The 23,116-nt window shown below is 44.2% G+C and overlaps 2 protein-coding genes across 2 annotated transcripts; both read left to right on the plus strand.

Moving 5' to 3' along the window:
* The first annotated feature begins 155 nt into the window (after positions 1–155).
* On the plus strand, positions 156–19,708 carry si:ch211-106h4.4 (MAM and LDL-receptor class A domain-containing protein 2). The gene is made up of 47 exons (XM_037458867.2): positions 156–314; positions 618–834; positions 916–1,044; positions 1,229–1,353; positions 1,618–1,855; positions 1,975–2,237; positions 2,687–2,777; positions 2,877–3,017; positions 3,515–3,643; positions 4,302–4,432; positions 4,515–4,686; positions 4,920–5,039; positions 5,310–5,464; positions 5,576–5,671; positions 6,217–6,307; positions 6,399–6,518; positions 7,110–7,212; positions 7,308–7,455; positions 7,602–7,821; positions 8,409–8,532; positions 8,871–8,994; positions 9,108–9,186; positions 9,282–9,437; positions 9,925–10,050; positions 10,150–10,365; positions 10,453–10,572; positions 11,130–11,285; positions 11,518–11,606; positions 11,720–11,887; positions 11,987–12,139; positions 12,242–12,350; positions 12,873–12,995; positions 13,111–13,210; positions 13,419–13,578; positions 13,878–13,956; positions 14,028–14,171; positions 14,595–14,782; positions 15,141–15,306; positions 15,534–15,752; positions 16,591–16,769; positions 17,051–17,288; positions 17,376–17,535; positions 17,616–17,730; positions 17,989–18,109; positions 18,652–18,748; positions 18,863–18,938; positions 19,016–19,708. The coding sequence occupies exons 1-47, from the start codon at positions 207–209 to the stop codon at positions 19,115–19,117; spliced, it is 6,684 nt and encodes a 2,227-aa protein (XP_037314764.2). The 5' UTR covers positions 156–206; the 3' UTR covers positions 19,118–19,708.
* A 951-nt stretch (positions 19,709–20,659) lies between these two features.
* Positions 20,660–22,746, plus strand: LOC119209480 (peptidyl-prolyl cis-trans isomerase FKBP1A-like). Its single transcript, XM_037458868.2, has 4 exons — positions 20,660–20,816; positions 20,917–20,964; positions 21,591–21,703; positions 22,087–22,746. Exons 1-4 carry the CDS (start codon positions 20,780–20,782, stop codon positions 22,213–22,215), a joined length of 327 nt encoding a protein of 108 aa, XP_037314765.1. The 5' UTR covers positions 20,660–20,779; the 3' UTR covers positions 22,216–22,746.
* Positions 22,747–23,116: the final 370 nt, after the last annotated feature.

A 23,116-nucleotide genomic window follows, 5' to 3' on the forward strand; every position in this document is an offset into this window, starting at 1 on the left:
GGGATGCCAGATGAGGTACAATAAACAATACTTTTTTGCAATGACTTTTGAAATATGTTCTTAATTGACAAAACGTTTGAATTAGTTCAGTAGAATCTATTTTGAATTTGTTGCATTTCCTGATTCTGATTTGACTATTTTTCAGCTTTTGGTACCACATTTACAATAAGTCATCATCCCCAACTCCACCGTCCTTTGAGGTAACAATGATCAGAGGCTACAATGAGTTACAGCTGCTGAAGCTTTCTAAAGTAAAGACAAACGGTTGGGAGAATGCCACAGTTTTCATTGGAAATCAGCCGGGAGGATATAAGGTGAGTGAATTGTCCTTTACTCCATGCAGTTCATGTTGTTCACAGACATATAGACCCATGAAACCATCGTCCATTAATCTGCGGGGAAAACATGGGAGAATTCTTCTTCTACTAAGACTTTTATCACTGCTAATTGCAGATATATAAAATAAGAAGTGCTCCAGTTGTAACCCACAGCGTACCTCATGGCAACACTTCATTTCATCTCTGCACCCCAAAGCATTATGGGAACTGCAGTTTCCTACCTTCTTGGTAGATTGATTGATTTTCAGAATAAATAATGAAACAATTCTCTTTCTACAGCTGCGATTTACCTTCAGGCCAGCATTTTCAGTGCCCAGCGACGTTATGTTGGATGATGTCAGATTTGACTACTGTAGAGACGGAGATTTCCCCACAGGATCGGACCAACTCTCCTGTGATTTTGAAGAAGACACCTGTTCATGGAACCACGACTACAATGCCAGCCTTTTGTGGAAAAGGACTAAACAATCCTTCGGTGAAGTCCCAACAGCGGAGGGTGAGTAACTTTGAAGAATGGAAGGATTTGATTTTAAAGTACATACTCATACTCACTAACTTTTCTTCTTCTTCCCTGCAGGCTACTTCATGATCATAAATGCCAGATCCAACCCCATTTCATCAACAGCCAGACTCATCAGCTTCCCTCAACCTGCAGGTCAAGTCCTTTGTGTGAGCTTCTGGTACCACATATTTGGCAACAGCATAGGTAGGTGCCTCACTGGCCGTAACTACACATTCAAAACGTATTAGATAATAAAATAGCTTAAACTGATGTGTACACAAAAAAAAGAGCTACCTCCAAGATCCATACCATTGAGATGCATTTGTAACACTTTCACTGCAGCCCTTCAATGCAGAAGCTTGGTTGATGCTCTTATCCTTACTATTAGGTTCATTGAAGTTTAAAGCAAAGCATTCTGGGGAAACGGAGACGGTTGTATGGATGAGAAGTGGCACCCAGGGAAACAAATGGAGATTTGCAGATCTCACCTTCAGAAGTGACAAACCAATACAGGTATTCATATTACTCTTTTCTGTGTTAAGTCCTCTACTGATATATACCAGTGAAGGTTTTTAGAGGAGTATAAAGTTACCTTTAAGAGATGTGACAGTATTTAATGTGGCTTTGTGCGTGGACTCTGTGTCATTCTCGTGCTGTCAGATTTCCAATTTAAAATGATTCAACATGTGCGTTTTCCATGAAGACTCCCTCATAGAAAGCCATTGGTGGCCTTCTCAGACCCAAGCCTCTTTCTGTCTCTGCCCATGTGTGCTCCAGTTCATTATAGAGGCTGTGGTGGGTGGCACGCAGGGCAGCATCGCCATTGACGACGTGACGGTGCACCGCAGTGAAACGGGCTCTTGCCCGGCCGAGAGAGAGTGCACCTTCCAGGGCTCCCTCTGCGGTCTGCTGCCCCGGCCGTCCGCCGACTTCAGCTGGAGCCGGATCACGGGGGCGTCCCGGCCGGCCAACTCCTCCGGCCCGGCCGCCGATCACACGCTGGGGACTGAGCAAGGTACGCGGGCCCCTGGAGATACGACCCCCCCCCCCGGTGGCTGATGTGATCTTCACTCGGTATTTATCCGAGATAGGAGAAATAACTCGGCATGTTTCACAACTCTTTCTTCTGCGCAGGTTACTACCTGAGTGCCCAGCTGTGGAGTCACCCTGCGGGGTCCAGGGGCGTAGTGATGACTGAGATGATGGAGCCCACTGCCGCTAACGGGGAATGCCTAATGTTCTGGTACTACATGGAGGGAGGTGAGGTGGGAGAACTCAGTGTTTCCCTTCAGACCTCCAGCAGGAACAGTGTGCAGCTCTGGAGCAGAAGTGGAGACCAGGGACGGCACTGGAGGCACGGGAGAGTGACTCTGCTGAGCCCCAGTGACCCGTATCAGGTACTTGGTAGTTACTCATCACATGATAATTGGTGAATGAATGATACACAATCGGTGCACATTTTGAAAAACATCTTGTGTGCTTTGTTCAGGCGTTGCATGTTTGATACATTTTGTTGTCCGTCGCTCCTTCTGAATAAAGCAACATTACAACAACTTATAGTACATGCATTCACTCAAATGTACTTTTAAATAATAGTTGTTTTATCACTTCACAAATCAATGTTATGCAGTGGCAAAGACTGAAAATAGCTCCATCAAATCCCAAGACAATAATCTCATGGCCATTAATACATTTTTTTCATTTTTTAAACATTATTCTGCACCGTAAAGAGGGTATTTAGTAAAGATTCCTTTAAGGATGTGTGGATTGTGACATCAGCACAGATTTTAACAAATGGAAATACAGTATGAGTTGTGGTGGCATAAATTGTCATTGTGAGTGACAGGTGGTCTTTGAGGCTGTGGTTGGAGATGGACCCAGGAGAGATATCGCCATCGATGACCTCACTGTCCTGAATGGCGCCTGTCCTCCGCCAGGTCAGTGGCTGCCGCCAACTTCAACCTCTAAGGCAAAAAAATGAAGATGGATGAGAAATTACAAATAGTGTGAATATGAATGTGTGCTACTCTTTGCAGGATTTTGTGACTTTGAAATGGACTTCTGTGGTTGGGTGAACAATCCTGCAGCAGAGTCCCACGTGGACTGGGACTGGCTCTCAGGGGACAGCGAGGGTCAATTAATTCCAAATAAGGACCACACGACAAATTCTGCTCTGGGTTAGGCACCTCACATTCTTTGACTTCCTGCATCCCATTGCGTGTGGCATTTACAGGTCCACAAAATAGAGAGAAAAACGTGAATCTTGCACTTCAGACGCACTGAAAAGGGAAAGATCCAAAATGCTTCAAGTCTGTATAAAGGAACAATGTGAAGACTGAGACAGTTTGTGCAAACTCTTATAATTCTTCAAATAAGGGTTAGGGTTAGGGTTAGGGTAACACATACTGTAGAAGATTTTTCAAGTCTAAGTTACTGTAACTTTGTAAGGTACCAACTTGAATCGTGACCTCGGACCGTTAAAGGCTCAGATTGACTAAAGAGTGCAGATTCTGTTACACATCTCCCACAAAGGGAGAGATCTCTTCACAGCTCGTATAAACAAGAGGAGGGATGACAGTAGCTCGCAAAAACTGCAAGGGTTGGAAGTGACTGGTGAAGACTGGTGAAGATGCTGCTGACACTTCTCTCTCTCCCCCGTTTTTTTACTCCACAGGCCACTTTGTCACCTTCTTAACTTCGTCTCCTGGGGAAGTCGCACAACTGAAGAGTGAGACCATGGGGGCAGTGGACCGAGCTTGCCTGGAGATCTGGCACCAATCCGATGGGTGGATGGCAGCTGGTAGTAAGTAAAGGGGTTTTCCACTGTGTCAGAAAGCATTGGTTTGATAGCATATATGCCACAATCACTAAACAATTAAATTTTGAGTGAATATTTATAAATGCGTTGAAGTCACTTCTGGTGGTCTGCAATTAACTGTAAATCTGTTCAAACTGCAGCCAAATTTAACACAGAAAGGAAAACGTCTCCTAATTTAGCCAGGTTTTGTTTCACCTTAGATGACAATCTCATCTATTCACTTGCTGATCTATTCACCAGTCACCAAAATAGCTTTTATAACAGAGGAATTGTTTTACAAGTAAGCAGCTGCACTTACAGACGCACCTGTATTGAATTATCAATATTGAACAAGACTTCAAATTAACAAGATGAACAGAAATAGACAATCCTATAAACAGCAATTAGTGGGATATATGGAGTTGTTTAAAATGAAATGAAGGAATTCAAAACCCTGAAGGGTAAAACAGCAATAATCCCAATACAGTGTACTAACATTTTCAGAGTCGTACATTTCTACATTAAATTCTGTATGAACATTATAGATATTGTGCTTTTAGACAATTCTGAGTATAATTATGTTCTTAACCTCAGTGAAGGCTGCAACAGGGTGAACAGTAAACACTAATGTTGTTCTATTAATGATGTATTTTGGTATTTCCAGAGCCCTCAGACATTACACTAAGGGTGTTTGTGAATGACACTACTGGACTGCGCCCTGTTTGGGCTACAAATGGATTAATAAATATGTGGATCCGGGACCGAGTGGACTACAATGCATCAGGACCTCACCAGGCAAGACACATATTAAAATTTCATGACAAAACCTGACAACGTTTCTCGAGGAAATAAACTGAAACAACAAATGTCATCACAGATAATACTACAAGCCAATTCTTCTACATCTTTGGGTGGTGGCTTTTCTCTGGACGACATCCACATCATCAGGGAGCGTTCTTGTGATGACGTTGTCCCGACGACCACTCCAAACCCTCCCACCCCAACCCCCACTGCTCCTGCCTCCGACATGGACTGCACCTTCGAACGCGGTGACCTTTAAATCGTCTCTTATTGTTGTGAAGGTCAAACAAATTGTAATGGAAGAGACCAACAGATGTTTGGCCTAAGTGGGCTAATTCCAAACTTTGCATCTCTTCGTTTGCGGAACATTTTACTTTTTATATTTGTATAGCTTCAATTAAATATTCTATTGTCTACATTCCCCATTACCTTTGTCACAAACAACGTATTTTAACATTTCAAATCACGCTTTGGTACACAGGTCTATGCAGTTGGGTTCAGGAGGTCACTGATGATTTGAACTGGACTCTCAGTAGTGGACTCATGGTGGACCAGCCATGGGACGGACCTCGTTATGATCACACTGTTGAAAACGATCAAGGTATTGACTAATGGAAATAACATGAGCACCAACACCTGCAGTATTTGATCAACACTGGACATGAACTTGGAACAGAGGATTAGGAAATTAACCTGACGTGGAAACATGAAGCCTTTTATTGCTAGATGTCAGTTCATGTTTATTTGATGACAGATTCAACGGAGGCGCTGATTGGTCAAAGCTTAAAACAACCTAATAATATAATGCTCTATCTAGTGATGTTCCTCACAGTTTGGTAGCCCTCAGTTCGTGTTTCCTTTCCCCACCCAGGTTTTTTCTTGCTGTTGAACGGATCTGGATCGAAGGACGGGGAGACAGCAGCCGTCTCCGTTCCTGCCGTTGGTCTGACGTCAAACATCTGTGTGGGTTTCTGGTTCTACATGCTCGGGCCGTCGGTGTCCGCCTTGGACCTGCTGGTCGAGACGGTGTGTGTGTGTGTGTGTGTGTGTGTGTGTGTTCGTGTGTGTTCACGTTACTCCAGACCTTCAGTCACGGGCTCCTTTGCTTCTGAGCTGTAATGACTTGCTTTGTTCCAGAGCTCCTCTGAACTGTTAGTGTGGACTCGTCGGGGGACTCAGGATCCAGAGTGGATCAACGCACAAGTCACCGTCAACATGAGCAATATCACACGGGTAAAAATGAACTCAAGCACGTCTTAATGTTTGCAATAGAGCCCATCTATCAGTTAAAACACATATCGTATTACACTAACCCGTAAAATAGAACAGACATTTGATTTTAAGTTAATTTTGACAATATGGATACAAAACAGGAACTTTTACAGTTAGATAATAAACAGTTTTTAAACAATGTCACGCTTATGAAGGTCTCATGTGACTATACCATTACAATAAAGGAATATAAATTGTTTAACAACGCTCAGAGTAAAAAAGCCAGACTAAAAAGCATCTTTGGTATTTCTGCTCTGCAGGGGCTTGTTAATTATCCTTTGATATATGATGTTATACAATATATATATATATATATATATATATTAAGCTAATTTTGGCAGCTCAGTCGGGCTCAAATCTGCACAAGAAATTCCTTCATTTTTTTAGGCTCCTCGTTAGTTTCATCAAGACAGAAGGTCCGAACAGAAGCAGTTTTACAGAACATTACCAGCTTTGTATTTAAAAAAGAAAACACATCTTTGTTTTTTGTATTGAATGCTGGTCAGGTGACGTTCACTGGCCGCAGGAACACCAACAGTCGAGGATTCATCGCTGTGGATGACATTGGAGTGAAGGAGGGGGCCTGCAGTGACGAGCGTACGGAAACACAGACACCTTCGCTTGATGCTCACCGGGAATCTAACGCAGAGAGATTTTTACCACTCTGCCCTTTTTAACCCCCTTTCAGATGTCTGTGGGTTCGATTCCGGCTGGTGTGGCTTCGAGAACGCTGTCAACCGCAAGGGTCGCTGGGGTCGAGAAAGAGGCTCCGAATATCAGGTGGATCACACCTATGAAACTGAAAATGGTGAGAAGAGAACTGCCAACTGAAAGCAATCTCATTCTCACACCAAGTGGATGGTGGATGGATGATTCACCTGCACCTATAAGGGTCAGAATATATGATTGTATGTTAAAAACGGTGTTAGTATAAAACAGGGAATCGGGTCCCGACACTGTTGGAGGTTTGGTTCTAATCTAACTCTGAAGGGGTTACGAGATGATTACTCCTTCACCTTTCAAACAATATCACCATCAGCTGGTTTGTTTATTATTCAGGTACCTGCAAAAATAATGACATGTACATCAGGATTATCAGTGATTTGGTGCTATTGACATTTATCCAATTTTAGCGTGCTGTCATTAGCATTTAGCTCATAGCATCTTTGTGCGAAAGTACAGCGAAGCAGCTTTTCACTCATTTGAACATTTTATTTGTACCTTGTTTTTACAGGTCCCTTGTAGCCATTTGATTAATAATACATGTACATGTGTAGTAGTTGTTGGCTGTGGAGCTGAAGGGAGAAACATGCTAATTCTACCACTACAAAACAGTCAGCAAAATTGTCAAAGATATCCCCGTCTGGCTGTAACTGATTTGATTTCTCTCTTTGCTCAGGTTTCTACATGACTGTGATGACATCAGACTCCACACAGGTGGAAGTAGCTGAGCTGCGAACACCCAATTTCCCCTCGGCTGCAGAGATATGTGTGCGCTTCTGGTGAGTCCCTTCTTGCCATCACACACACACACACACACACACACTTGTCCCCTGCTGTGGATTGTACTCTTTGTGTTTCCACTGTGCTCGTTTAGGTACTGGATACCTGAAGGGTCCTCTAACACCCTTGGCGTGCATGTGCTGCTCGGCGGGGACGTGCGTGAAGTTTGGCAGCGATCCGGAGCGACCACTTTGAACTGGGAGCTGGCAGAGGTCACTGTGTCCTCGCCTGGAAACTTCCATGTAAGGGGTCTTTTTTTTTTTAAAGAATGAACCATTTTCTCACGCTCCACTCACCCTTTTGCCTTTGTGGCGATTTCCTAAACTGCAAACCTGTGTTTTTTATATGTCAGTCATTCCTAAAAAGTGTTTTGTGTCCCTCCCCCCAGGTCGTGTTTGAAGCGTTCCACGTGCCAGGTACCAACTCCACGGTGAAATTGGATGATATTTCCGTGAGGGATGGGGCCTGCAGGCCTCCAGGCAGCTGTGACTTTGAGTCGGGACAGTGTGCTTGGGTCAACATCCCCACAGAAGATGGACATTCCTGGGTGCTGGCTAGCGGAGGCTTCCAGGGTCCACTGACGGACCACACCACTCAGACCCCAGAGGGTGAGCTCTTTAAATACACCTCAATATGGTAAATTAAACAAGCACATGCAGACCCAAAGAGAGATCTCAGTAAAAGTGGAACATATTTACGTTTAACCAAATCACCTTTAGATTCTACCTGCTAAAACCTCAGGAATTAATGCTGTGAGTATGTTGGTGACTCCAGTTTAATAATATAAGATCAAGTAAATCACAACTGGCAATGTTGCAATCTATGTTAATTATGACCAGCAGCTGTTTAACAAGCACATTCTGTTACTTATCAACTTCTTGTTTTTTCCTTGACTTTTGTCCTGTTGCCACATAAAACAATTTCTGTTCTCCAAAATAGCCTGAGAAGGCTTCAAAATCATTGGAAATGATCAACGCTTTCTTACTATCAATGATCCTGCTGCACTCAGAGTGCCAACTGGAAAAATAAGCAGAAGTTTGTTGTTTTTCCCTAAAATACAAGTCTCGTAAGAGACACATGGACATGCACCTTTCACATTTAAACAGCTAAATAATAGCAGTGTAATAACCTGGTGTTGCACGGTCTTCTTGCACTATTCTTATTTATATTTTTCCATTTACATCTTTGAATTCAGGCTGGTTCTTGTTGAGCCCATCAGTGCACCAGAGCCACAGCAGCAAAGCGCAGGTGTTGTCCGAATGGATCCACCTGAGAGACGTCACCTCCTGTATTACCTTGTGGTACCATATGGACGGCAGGTCAGCAAAGTCACCGACCACCGCCGCCTTCACACCATGCAGCGTGTGACCATGCAGCGGATGCCCCTCGTCCTGGTTTCCTCATTCACTTCCTCTGAAATGTGCACAAAAGTCATTTCAGTGGTGAATCACCTGCCTCTTCCCCTTTGAGCAAGACCGACAATCTTCTGTGGCAGAGTTCGCTCTGACCACACGACTGTTTCATCAATAAAGACCACGTGCAGACCTCTGAGACAAAACAAATGCTTTCCACCCATCAAGGCTGCATGTAGAATACCGTTAATGTGACCACGAGATGTGTTGCCATATCAAATGTGCGTGTGTGTCGTTGGTGCCAGGGACTCTGGGACGTTAAAGGTGCACATGCGCTCACCGGAGGACCACCTGGTGTTGAACAGGACCAGCAGCGCCGGCGGCTGGACCAGGTTCTCCCACACCGCGGAGACGATGAAACCCTTCCAGGTAATTCAGCAAAAAGGCTCAGTGGTCAAAAATGAAATAACATCACTAAGAAGAGAAAGAAAAGATATTTTATCGACGATGTTTACCGATTCCCTCGACATCCCAACGCTCAGCTGCTGATCGAAGCGGAGAGCAACAGCGCAGGATTCATCGCCATAGATGACGTCAGCGTGGCGCCGGGCCCTTGTCAAGGTGCTGATGCCTTAATGTCTATCGCTAATCACTGACGTATGATTGACAAGGCTCATGCGAACAATTTGACCCTTTCCCTTTTTTTTTTCTTTAAGTAAATGAGACGGATTTGGGGTTTGTGGGTTGCTCGTTTGAAAACGGAACCTGCGGCTGGGACGACCTCAGTTCGGGCCAGTGTCGGTGGACGAGAGGCAGAAATGCCACTGGGAACAATGGACCCTCTGTGGACAACACATTGAGCACTGAACTGGGTACGCTCCACACCCCCCCCCCCCCCGCCCCCCACACGGACTGGACAGACAACTACCCTTCATGCTCAACAATCCCCCCCCCCCCCCCCCCCCAGAGAGAGAAGCGCCGGGCTTTTTTAATGATTGTTTTGTTTATTATAGTGAAAAGTAAAAACGGTTAAAGTTAAAGGAAGCTTTGAAAGCAGATGTGCTGAACAGGCCGAAACCGTTTCCCCTTTTACAGTTTGTATCGTTGCAATGTGCCCGTAGTATCGCTGCATCCTCATCCTCCTTCGGTTCTGGCTTGGATTTGTTGATTTTAATGCTAAAGCTCAAATCTACACCGTCCCAGCTTTTTTGGACCAAATTATGCTTCTTTGGTCCACTGTCATCACACCCAGAAATGTACTGCAAATCAAAATGTTGCAAATACTGCCTGAACTTCATAAAAAAGATTATGAAAAAAGGTGGGACTCGATCTGCAAAGCATATTTTTTGGTTGTTCCAGGGTGGTATTTGGCTGTGGCGCCTAACCGAGGAGATAATGTGAGTCCTGCCACTGTGCACAGTCCCACCATGAAACAGGCCAGCGCCACCTGCACACTGCACTTCTACTACAACATGAATGGAGAGGGTGTGTTTGTGTTATTGTTAATAAGTGTGATTTGTGAACACACTATTGTCACTCGTTTCTTACTCCCAATGCAGTCCTTAATCGGTGCATTTGTTCCAGACGAAGAGACGCTGGATGTGTTTCTCCACGAGGGCTCCAGGACCACTGCACTGTGGTGGCTATCTGGTAACCACGGAGATTTGTGGCATCACGCTGAGGTAACGGTCGGTCGAATTCCCCAGGACTTCAGAGTCCTGTTTGAGGCCCGCAGGTCCTTCGACGGGCCTGGACACGTTTCCATCGACGACATCCATTTCACCAACTGCAGCCTGCCTGGTGGGCGACCGGCTCTCTCTGTGGAACTTTAAAAAAAAAAAAGTTTTTAAGATGATTTATTAAATGTTTTGGGTGTTTCCTTCTCAGGGCCCGAACCCTTGTGTCCGGAGAACATGTTTGTGTGCAGCAACGGTGCGTGCGTGGACCACAACCGGGTGTGTGACTTCAGCGATGACTGCGGGGACTGGTCTGATGAGAGGAACTGTGGTGAGACGTCACTGTCATATACGTTAGAAATACTGCCTGAATTATTATGAAATACTTATATGAATATGAAAAACACTGTTTCATCATTTCCATTAAAGACCTAAATCTCAAGTGAGATGAATAGTATATTTTAATGGGGTTGTGTTTCCCTAAAAGATTAATGTTTGATTACGGATTTATTAGACAGCTGCATAATTTATTCATATTTTTTAGATATCTTTAAAGTTTTTAAACATTAGTCATCCATTTTTAGTATCCTTCCTGAATAATTTACATTAGTATTAATGTATGTTTCTGTGGCTTTATGAAATTGTATTACACATTAATAGAGCTGCAACGATAAGACAATTGATTTATGGAGGGAATCTAATGGAAGCTGTTTTTATAATTGTTTGAGTATTATTTTAATCTACTGTTTACAGCTTGTCTCGTGTCACAGCTTTTGATGTCTTGGTCTTCCATCGAAAAGAGTAAATAGGACATCTCAGGGTTTTAGGACTGCCAGTCAATCAAAACACGACTCATCTCCCTTTTCCATGGCGATTTAAACGATGCAGAGCGACATGGTGTGGCTGAGCGCTGCAGCTTTGAACAAGGCCTTTGTTTCTGGGAGGAAAGCGACGTGGACACAGCTGGAGTTGAGTGGACGCACCGCAGAGGACGGGAAGCGTGGCACGGGCCTCCCAGGGATCACACCTACAACTCCGACGCAGGTATTCAACTCTGCGACGGCATCGAGAGAGCCCCCCGTGGTTCAGAGGGTCAGAGGGTTGATGTCCTCATTTCATTTTTCTTTGTAATCAGTTACGCTTTTTTATTGTACAGGTTTGAGAGCAATAAAAAACCTGTTATGGCTCACTTAAGGAATCTCACCCCAGTAAACATCATAAGCCAATAATAATAAAACTTTTGACTGGTGCCGTAACTGTTCCGTGACTCTTTCAGGTCACTACGCCGTGCCGGGGAATCTGATTGAGAAGAGCCAAACATCAGAGACTCTGTCCAAAACTTTACTACCCAGCCACAACTGCACGGTGAGTTCGCATCACAACACCTGCGCTATGTGTTCACGGGCTTTTCATCACGGAAATTTGCATTCATTTGACCCTCTTTTCTGTACCTGGTGACTTCCATCGTGCCCACGCAGGTGAGATTCTTCTACTTCAGCCTGGACGACGCCACGGCCACGCTGACGGCGCGGTCCAGAACGCTGCACTCGGGTGGTGGGGACGCTTTGTTGTGGCTCAGGGAAAACTCCCGGAGCTTCAGCTGGCAGAGGGCAGAGGTCACGTTCTCCTCCTCAGTCAACAGCAAGGTCAGTTTAGACCGCCGAGATCTGATTTGTTAACTTGATAATATCACGAATACAGGTGGAGTCCATTGATTTCAGACGAGATTGTGTCCCCCTCCTCAGGTTGTGTTCAGGTACGAGCGCGGGGACGGCCTCCGGGGGATGGTGGCGCTGGACGACGTCTCCTTCTCAAGGGAGTGCCGCTTCGACCCCGACAACGACAGGCTGCCGGGCGCGCCCCCCACCTCCGCCCCGCCGCCGCCCCTCCCCTGTCAGGTGAACTTCGACTCGCGACGCGGGGGCCCCCGTGCCCCGTAGAGCTGACCTCGGTGAGACGTGGTGATTAATGCGCCTGGCGGCCTCCCTCTGGTGCTGCAGGATGAGGAGTTTCTCTGTTGGCGGGCGGATTACGGAGTGTGCATCCCGGCGGCGCTGCGCTGCGATTACCATCCGGACTGCCCGCAGGGGGAGGACGAGGACGGTTGCGGTGAGCTGCGTGTGTCTTACCATCTGATGTCAGCCCGAACAACACAATATCGAACAGTATAACAATTGTGGGGTTTTTTTTGGTTGGTAATTACCAGGCTGCTAGATTGAAAGTAAGGCGCCAATTCTTTTCAGTGTGGAGAATGGGATCAATTGAGCACGCAGGTTAAAGTGAATGTGTAGGAGACTAATCATGTGATCACTGACGTTGCCAGGTGAAATGTGTATTTATAGGACTTTTATTACATTACATTGCACTTTGACCTTCGACCTTTTGTCTGTTCAATAACCTGTGGGTTCCACAGTCATTTTTTATGTTTCTTTTTTGAAAGAAAAGATGAATATAAAAAAGAAAAAGGAGAATTCTGGACACTCACAGGGAGGAATCAACCTATTTTAATTGCATACTTTTATATTACGAGCAACTGAGTTTTTCTCTTTTGCACAAAATGTCACAAAAGCAGATTTGCAGATTCCTTTTTTTTCCCAGCGACCTTTCTCACGGCTTGTCTCAAACCTCCAGGTGGGTGCACGTTTGAGAAGGACCAGTGTAGTTGGACGAACACCAGTGATGGACCCGGCCGGTGGCAGAGACAGAGAGCCAGCAATGACACCGAGCCTCCCACTGATCACACCACGCACACCGGTGACTTGAGGCCTATTCACTCATGATAGGACAACGTGTCCGATGACGTGCAAATAAGCACAACTTCACTCCACTACCAGCATGTTGAAGGGTCAAATCTTTTTTTCCTTCTCAGGCTACTACATGAGAGTGAATCTGAGTCAGGAGTCCACACAGACTGAGGCCCGACTGCAGAGTCCCCCACTCGCCCCTTCGTCCCTCTACTGCCAGATTCTGTAAGCGATTTGACATTAAAGGCCACATTTCTATCACCATCACCCCTAATGAGTGAAATATTTGTTTTAATCCACGCTTGGACTTTGGAAGCATGAATTGCACAACGCTCCGCCGGCACCAGCCTCTACTTTCTACCTCGCAATTCTCTCCCCAATCCAACGCTCCACTTCTTCCTTCCTTCTTTCCAAAAAAAAAAAAAAAACGCAGGTTTCACTTCCACGTAAGCGAAGCGAGTTCTGGGTCACTCAGAGTGCTTATGCAGCAAGCTGACGGGAGTGAAGCAACCCTCTGGACACGCAGTCACAACACTGGCTCCGATTGGACCCCGGAGCATTTGCCCGTAGGGCGCCACCAGCAGCCGTATCAGGTGGGGGGGGGGGGGGGGGGCTCGTGCAACTGCTGAGAAGTGCAAAGGTTACATAATTATAAGTTATAATCCCCTTTGAATAACTAAAGGAAGATGTTTGACTGTTCTGGTGGTTTGTGAAAATGAATACATACAATATATAACATGATTGGAAATGCTGTGTATAGACATTTACAATCGTTTTAATATATTACTGGCTCACTCCTCACATCCCATACTCTGATGTGGGTTTAGTTTGCCGTTGGGGGGGGGACACTGATCTTTCACTCAGCGTGGATGTGACTATTTTCCATCGCCAGGTTCGGTTCAGCGCACGCAGCGCCGTTGCCGTGGACGACGTCTCTTTTGTCAACTGCGAAACATCCTACCGGCCGCCGGGTAAGTGGCGCGCGGGTGTCTAGTGGATTCAATCGAGTGGCCCCCCATTTAAACGGCGCTCCCCTCCTCAGCCCTGTCGGCCTGTGACTGCACCTTCGAAGACGGGCTGTGTGTTTGGGTCCAGGGGGCCGAAGATGAGCTGGACTGGCTCAGCAATTCCGGACCGACAGAAACGCCCAACACCGGGCCTGCAGGAGACCACACCACCGGCAAAGGTCACTTTTACTCCACACTAACTTTCCAGATGTTAGTGTTCTAAAACATTATTGAAGTAACGTAATTAGTAGTGTTTTTGCGCTTATGCGATGCAAAAACAACATTGACGTCTTTGCACAGCTAGTCACCAAAAAAAGAAGAGTCATTAAGAAAGAAAAAGTCAGTGAGTCAATACTATTTTGTGCAAATTCATGTTTTTGTTTAAAGGAGAAAGATGACATCACGACTTCTGGTAACAATCAGGATTGAAAGTGATGACAATGAGTTGATTGTAAAGATGATTACCCAAGTCAGAAAGAAGTTGGGTTTTTTTCTGAATATTTCTTTCATCACAGATTTGCACAACTTAGGACGAGGATCTTTGTGCTAAGGCCCAAAAGCCCGTGAAAGGTTTAGTATTAATGACTCAGATTCTTTCACAGGTAAATACATTTACATCAAAAGTTCCCGACCGAGCGTGAAGGGAAGTGTGGCCCAGCTGAAGTCCACGCTGCTGCCGCCTGCTGGGGAGCAAGGGTACTGCTTTACATTTTGGTACCACATGTTCGGAGCCACTGCGGGCTCCTTGAGGATGCTTCTCCTAACGGCCGAACCCTGGAAGAAAACATTGGTAAAAAAAGATCCGCCAAATGCGTGGTTTTCTCTTCATTTTTTTGTATTTTTCAACAAGCAGAGAGACAACACAGTGCAGATAAGTTCACTTTGCACAATCACTTCACTTCCTTTTACTACGTCGTAAAAAAAAACAGTCAATTGAGAAATATTTGTGACCCCCCCCCCCCACCGGGTTTTGTCTCTGTTATTATACTTTTCATGTAGTTGTGAAATGCTCGTTGCGAAACAGCATGAATGCATCGTATTACGGGGTGCAAGCTGCACAGTTTCAGCCCATATCGAGATGTTGCAAAATATCTCCTCACATCCTCATTGTGACGAGTGAATCAGCCTCCTTCCTGTCTTTCCTGTAGGTGTGGCAAAACTCAGGAAACCAAGGGGACGAGTGGCTGCGAGTGCAGAGCCATGTGACCTTGCAGAATGTCCACCAAGTGATTCTGGAAGCTACTGTTGGGGGAGAAGCGGGAGACATTGCAATGGATGATATCTCCCTCCTCAGTGGACCATGTCCTCCCTCTGGTAACAAAACGTTTAACGTTGTGGTGCAGTTAAGGCTTTAATTCTCCCCTCAAAATAAAAGGCGATAATGAAGGCGCCTTATCTCTCGTTGATGTAGTCATTGTCAGCACATTTGTGTGATGGTATCTCGGGTGATAGACAGATAGCCACACACAGTGGAACAGCAGTAAGCTTTGAGTTACGTTACCCAGCGCCTCCCAAACGTCCCCCCCCCCCCCCCCCTGCAGACGAGTGTGACTTTGAGGAGGGGAGCTGCGGCTGGCAGCAGGAGACCGCCGATGACCTCGACTGGGTCAGGTGGTCGGGCGCCACCCACAACCCCAACACGGGGCCGGAGAGCGACCACACCACCAACACCCCCGCGGGCCACTACTACTACCTGCCCTCCTCCGCTGAGGACGGCGCGGGACAGACGGCCAGAATGTCGTCTCCGCTGTACCCGCCGGGTGAGGCCTTGTTTTTTGGGGTTTTTTATGCCGACGCTCCTCCGCAGGCTGTTAGTCAGTCGTGACTGATGTGTGACGCTCTGTGACCCCCCCCCCCACCAGTTCCAGGCAGAACCAAACATTTAGTGGAATGTCACGATAGTCACGATGACGCAGATGATTTGAGACATTTAGATGGAGAATTGGACCCTGGGTCAACGTGCCTTTTAGTATTAATATCAATAATGTATAATGACGAGGATTATTTGCTAAATACCTCAATGCCATGATAATTGTTACACATGTTGAAGTAGTATTTTCCATTATTGTATATGAGGCTGCAATTTAAGATTATTTAATTATGGATTCAGATGTTGATGTTTTCCCCTAAAACCAATTTATTCTTGGGTTTGTACAACTTCAGAAAATACTGAGAGATGTCTTGCGGCCCAAGACAAAGAAAAGAAAAGAAAAGAGTCATTGGTGCATTAAAATTGTTTAATTGTTTATTTAGCTAATAATTTCAGATACAGTTCATCGAAGCCCTTCAATGTCCTCACTAACTATAGGTGGAAACAATTTATTTGCATTTTTACCTTCTGGTCAATAATTACCTTATTTTATCTTTTTTTACAACAGCATAGTTCAATAAAAGTTATAGAGATTGGCTTAATCAGGTTAAGTCAAGGTCAATGCATTTTTGAATAATATATAATGACTCAAAATGGTCTCTACCAAATGTAGTGGACAGAGTGCAATATGTCCACTATCACTGCTAGATGTATTGCATTAGAACAGATATCTGGACATATTGAGTAAAAGGTGATTTTTCCGCTTTTCCATTCTTCGGGCCTCTCAGGCAAAGGAGCTTGTTTGCAGCTTTGGTACCACATGTACGGCAAAGGAACGGGGCTGCTGAACGTCTACCAGCAGAGTGAAGGAGGGAAGCCCGCTCTGATCTTCTCTCAGACAGGAGACCAGGGTCGGCTGTGGAGGTCCGCTCAGGCGTCGCTTCTGCCCCGGGTTGGGCCTTACAGGGTGAGTCACTGGGCCCTGCTCGATACCCTTGTCCATGAGAAGCGTTATGCATGGACCACGGTGGTTCTTTTTTTCACTTTAACTACACTATATTTCAGAGGAAAACTTCAACTTTGATGCTTTTTTCCGATAATAATCTGAATGATCTGATAATAAAGATCAACGGCTCCTTATTCATTAGCGAATCTTACGAGAATCTCACAAGAATCCACGGAGAGTATTTCTTAAAACAAGCCTAGCGATGTCGCTCAGTCTGCACCGTTAAACGCTCCGTGCCCCAGATCCTGGTTGAAGGCGTGAAGGCCGGCCCGACCCAGGAGGGGGACATGGCTTTCGACGACGTGCAGCTCACAGACGCTCAATGCCCCCCCCCGGGGCGCTGTGACTTTGAGAGCAACTGGTGCAGCTGGAGCAACCTGGGGGCCGGGGTGGACCAGGGGGACTGGCTGCGTGGTCGGGGAGCCTCCCCGAACCCCAACACGGGGGCCAGTGTCGACCACACCACCAACTCCACACGCGGTAAAAAAACAACAACATACTTTTTAATTATTTTTGTATTAATGTTATTTTTGTTATTTTTGAGGTACCATCCCATCTTCCCACCAGGGTTCTATCTGTATGTGGACAGCTCCGTGGGCGAGTGGGGGGACTTGACCTTCCTGGTCAGCGAGGTGTTCCAGCCGTCCGCCAGAGGTCACTGTCTGACCTTCTGGTACCACATGTACGGCAGCCACGTCGGGACTCTCAGGGTTTACATGAACGACAGGTGAACCAGACGTTCGACGCGGAGTGAGCTGCAAACGCAAAGTGTACGGCGATAACAGTTTGTGCTTCACTGTCTGGTAGAAAAACCCACGCTGGTGACAACGAAGAAGGGATCCTAAAGTGGATTGAGACGGGAAACAAAGGGGACAAGTGGCAGGAAGCCAGTGTGACTGTTAAACACAGAGAAGCATTCTGGGTAATAGCCCATTCATCTTTCATTCACCTTGATTTGTTTCATCTGAGAAGGAAAAACTGGATTAAACAAGCTGGCTGAATATAAAGTGATAAAAAAAACTAAATACAACTTAAATATAAGTGTCCAGTAAATTCAGTGTAACTTTTATGGGGATGACTTTCATCATCACACACTACAATAAGAGCAGTGTTTTCCTAATGTGTTTTCTGAATTTTTCGGATTGCTGTATTTGACTTTGAACTCTTGTTTTTGTTGCAGTTTGTGTTTGTTTATCAGCGGGGGATCAATACAGGTGGGGATGTTTCTCTTGACGACATCACTGTCCTCCCAGGAGGCTGCTACTCCGAGCCCCCCATCGGCCCACCTGACGACAGTAACGGTAAATTGAGACCTTCTTCAGCTTCTTCAACCGAGGAGACGGTTGTGATGCATTATTTTTTTTTCCTTCTTATGAATTGATTGTCAGTGGATTTGAAAGAACACAAAATATCCAGACATCGTTGACCCAGGTCCAAACAGTAGTTTGAACAACCACTTGTATGAAGCATTTTACACTGATAATGGTTGAACAAGACACTTTATCATAGTCACAAATTCAAAAATGTATTATAAAAAATTCTGCAATTTTCTGATCACTGCAGTTTGTAGCAAACATTAATCAAAGAGGACAAAATATTAGTAAGGCGCTGCTTTCAGCTGTGGAGTAATATGCGCTTTAGTTATTAACAACGATGTGTAGAATAATAGGCTGCATCAAGCTACACTTCCTAATTGGGATAAATGAATTGTTCATTGTGTCTTTTTATGTTGACAGTAAGTAAAATATATAGAATATGACCAGCCTTATTAAAAAAAAAAGTTAAAATAAGAACATCCCAATGAAATAATGTGATGCACAAAGTGTTTTTTGTGTGTCTGCAGACACGTTGTCCGTGGGTCTGGCTGTTGGTCTGACTCTGCTGGCTGGACTCATCATCTCCATCTTCCTCTTCATGCTGAACAGGAAGTTCAGTAAAATGTACACTCTCGTTCATGAACGCACACACACACACACACACACACACACACACATGATGTGGAGGAGAACACAGAGGAACGGTAGTTCACGTTCACGCTGCTTGTTGTGTCTCAGGGAACAGACGACAATTATAACCAACGACGCGGGTGAAGACAACTCTGCGTTTGACCTCGTTGACGGCGGGACAGATGTAAGTGAGCCGGAGTTATGGACATGCATTTGGTCCACAGAAGGTCGATGATAAAGAAAATATTTGTTTCCTCCCAGGTACCTCAACGTGGAGCAGAATCACACTTCTCCTTCTTCAACCGTCTGTATAATCCTTCTCCACCCGTGACTGACACCGCGGTAGCTTCAACTGATGCCTAGTGAAGATTAATAACTCTGATTAAAAACAAATAATACATTTAACAATTTGTGAATTTATCCTGTGCTCTCGGCGATATTTGATGCCAATTGTAAATGTTGTTTAGAATATTAAATATTGATTTTACTGGGGAATTTTGCTGGGACAAGATTGGATCACAGGATGAGAAAGTATTAGTGACTCATTAGTTTGAATAATAACAACTGGATTACATGAGCAGATGTATTACTTACCTACCTTGAGTATTTGCAAATGCTGAAAATGTTAACTCATTTTTAGATAGAATTATACATACACCTGGTGTAGCTTGTTTATGTTTTTGTTTAGTATGCATAAATGACAACGATGTTGGTCTTTCTGTTTGGCTTTCTGATACGAAACAATTTATTAATAAATGTTTGATAATGTTCTTTTTATTTACCGCATTATTTAATTTGCAATAATGAAAATGTACAGATGAAGCTTCCTGTCCTTTATCCTTTTTTTTCATCGTTGGATTGTTCTTTTTCCTTTTATTTACATTTCTCTCGTTCACAGAAATATTTGGGATAAACAAAATACACATCTCTATTAAAAGGGAACTGGCAAGTTATACATATTTACTATTCCCTTTGATTAACTATAAAAACTGGTTACAACCAGCTCCACTTAACCAATTATGATAATAAACTGCTCCTTAATCTATACATTAATATTTTAAATCTAATCATCAATGAAAGTTACCAGTGACAGGACGCATTTTTCTGCAGAATGAGTAGTTTATAGACTTAAAAGTACATTTGACTGTATTTAGGGACTAGTCTGATTTTATGATTCATAAAACTAATACAGATTGAAGTGAGCAGTAAGAAAAAAACAGTTCTGCCTACAAGGAGTGGACCAAACCACGTGTATATAATAAATACATTGTTTAACCCATACTGCAATATCCCATCCTGGCGACTTTAGTTTTGCTATACTCCTGTGCGCAAGTAGACTGTTTTTTAAAAGTACATGTTTCTCGTCCAGACCAGCACCCACACGAACAGAAACAAAACACTTTAAACTCGCATCGCCTTTTAACCCATAGACGTGCAAAATGAGACTCAACCTGTTCTCTCGTGAGACTGACATGGTACGGTCCAACGGCTCAACTGAATCAACCAATCACGTCGCATGTCACTGAACAGGGTGACGTCATTGAGCGGGAAGTGTGAAGCTACGTTTACGGCCCGATTTATACTTCGAGCATGAACAAACAAAATGTAAAGAATCAAAAACAAGTGTAACCCGTGAATATGCATGCAAATATCTGATGTAAATATTTGTGAACTCATGTGTCTACTGTACTGTACTGTATTGCCTTTGTATTACGGTAGAGAAGCTTTACAACGAGAACCAAGGTTAAACATCAATCATACTATTCCATGTAATGCCAAACCATTACTCAAATGAAAAGTGTTAAGACATTCCGTTTCTAAGGTATTAATAACTTCAATGGACTTTATATAAATGAATCCCAAAATGTTTTTTTTACGTGAACTCTTCCGGAAGAGGTGCGGGGGTTCCGCGCCGCAGGCGTCCGTCCCTACGTCACGTTCTGACGCGCTCTCCTCGCGCATGCTTCACTTCTACAGCGAGTATAATCTGCATTTAAAGGCAGGGAAGACTACACGGAAAGAACAATGGGCGTAGAAGTCGAAACCATTAGACCAGGAGACGGTAAAAATATATACAGTTTATTCCTAACACGCTATGCCTGACGTATATTTCCTTTTTATATACATTGCCGGTTCTCAATCTACGTTTTTTTTCATTGCAGGACGGTCTTACCCGAAGAAGGGACAGAAGGTTTCCGTGCACTACGTTGGTAATATCTAACGTTAGCTAACGTGGTTTCATTGCTCCATTTATTTCAATTTTAAATAGAAATTGCTACCCACTCGACTAAACACATATTTAATTGAATTAACCTTTGGTCGAAAGGTAACGTTAGATGAGGGAATCGATGCTACACTAATGTTTACGGTGACGTTAGCTTAGCTTAGCACAAGTGCTGGGAACGGGAGCTACGACCAGGCTATCTCCGTACCAGTTCATCAGAACATGCGTCCCAGCTCCCAAAGGCTCGCCATCTTATACAGCGTAATATTTTGCTCTGCTAACGTTAGCCGCCCTCACTTGTTTCCCATGTATGTGCTAAGCTAACGTTAAATGTGTTGTACACTGCGAGTTACTACGCGTTTGGTGCACGGACTTTTGTCTAGTTTGGAATATGTAAAGGCGGACCATAAATATGTCGTCTTTTCTCGAATATAATGGGATTATTTGGCACTCGGCTTGTGGTCAAAGCGCCACGGTAACGCGGTAAGAAAAGCCACTGAGCAATAGGTCTTTCCTGAAGTCGTGACTGTTAATTCAACATAATCCAGACAATTTGTCTCAACGTGGTGTATACATGTTTAAAATGTATTTTCCTTGTTGGTTGTTGGACAGGCACGCTGACAAATGGAAATAAGTTTGACTCCTCCAGGGATCGAGGACAGGCCTTCAAATTCAACATTGGACAGGGGCAAGTCATTCGTGCGTGGGATGAGGGTGTGGCGAAGGTAAGCCTAACCACTAAAGATTATGTAGATCCTGAGCATTTTGCTACTCCTGCAGCTTTTTGGTTTAGGGATTACATTTGCACATCTGGTTGATTTCAATTCATATTAATTCCCTCTGAAATACCTGCCGTGAACGTTTGTGAAGTGCCATAACATTTTCGTAGCTCCTCAGGCGAAAGACATTTGAACAGCTAATTATTTGCATATGCAACCAAAGCTGGGGTGCCGTCTTCTATTATTGTATGGTAATTTTCTGCTGTTATGCGGCAACCGCCAAATTCCTTGTATGTCTTGACATATTTTGGTAATAAATGTTTCCTGATTCCTGAATTGATATTGAACCAGTATAGCCTTTTTATGTATGTTGCTCTTCACCTCCACAGATGAGCATTGGCGAGGTGGCCAGGTTGACCTGCTCGCCGGACTATGCGTACGGCGCTGCAGGATACCCACCCGTCATTCCAGGAAATTCCACTCTCATCTTTGAAGTGGAGCTGCTGGGTTTTTCTTGAAGTTGAAGGTTGCCCTTCACAATTTCTCATGCCATCAACATCTCTTGACACAAATATCTGTTTATTTCAAGGTGCCGTCACTAGCATTTGTACACATGAATAAATTGTAGAAAGAATTTTGATACCGTGGAATGATTGCGACAAATTTGACACATGCCGGTGCTAATGTTATTGTCACCGAGATCATTAAACTAAATTTTCCCCTGTATTCACGTGGCCTCCATTTCTACATTCGCCTGATTTAAATTATGGAATAATTAGAGTGTTGTGCTTTTGTTAACCGAATGCCCACCTAGTCTAAAAAATGTACTTAAAATTTGAACATAATTTGTTCACAACTATTTATTCCAGCATCCCAGGAAAAGTGAGGTAGTGATTATATTTTGGAACTGCGCCTTTTTAATGAAGAGCTTGTTTGTTTTTCATACATTCACGTGTCCCTTCAACTGATGTATTGAGTTGATGACTTGGAACTTTAATGCAATGTAAAATATTGCTTGAAGACATAAACAGCTTTTTCCATCCCTACAACATTGCCTTTTGTCGCATTCGATTTTGAATATTGGCATACCTTTATTCTTGTCGTTTTGCCATAACAAGTTAAAGGCCTCAGGTGTCTTGTTGTCATGCATATTATAATTCTTGGTAATGTTTTATCTCTGAAGTGTAATTTACAAGGGGTCTTTTCAGTGCACACTGCATTAAAATCATCAAATATACAATATAAACGTGGCATTTATTGACATTCACATGATTTATACCATTAACGAGTAGTTCTGATAAACCCTTGTTTAGTTCAACTCTGGCAAGTAATTGCTTTTGATACAAATCATGCTCGGGAGAATTCAATTCTAGATATATTTACAATAACCAAACCTGTCTTTCCTGCCTTTGGTTCAGA

The sequence above is a fragment of the Pungitius pungitius genome, chromosome 15 (genome assembly GCF_949316345.1).
Source record: "Pungitius pungitius chromosome 15, fPunPun2.1, whole genome shotgun sequence".
In the NCBI taxonomy this organism is placed as follows: Eukaryota; Metazoa; Chordata; class Actinopteri; order Perciformes; family Gasterosteidae; genus Pungitius; species Pungitius pungitius.

Bases quoted from the DNA above. Each gene is read 5' to 3' on its own strand.
- si:ch211-106h4.4 (XM_037458867.2), top strand. From the start codon at position 207: ATGATCAGAGGCTACAATGAGTTACAGCTGCTGAAGCTTTCTAAAGTA. The intron at 9,438-9,924 runs GTACGCTCCACA...TGGTTGTTCCAG, and splicing joins CACATTGAGCACTGAACTGG to GGTGGTATTTGGCTGTGGCG. The intron at 10,051-10,149 runs GTGTGTTTGTGT...CATTTGTTCCAG, and splicing joins CTACAACATGAATGGAGAGG to ACGAAGAGACGCTGGATGTG.
- LOC119209480 (XM_037458868.2), top strand. From the start codon at position 20,780: ATGGGCGTAGAAGTCGAAACCATTAGACCAGGAGACG. The intron at 20,817-20,916 runs GTAAAAATATAT...TTTTCATTGCAG, and splicing joins AACCATTAGACCAGGAGACG to GACGGTCTTACCCGAAGAAG. The intron at 20,965-21,590 runs GTAATATCTAAC...GTTGTTGGACAG, and splicing joins GGTTTCCGTGCACTACGTTG to GCACGCTGACAAATGGAAAT.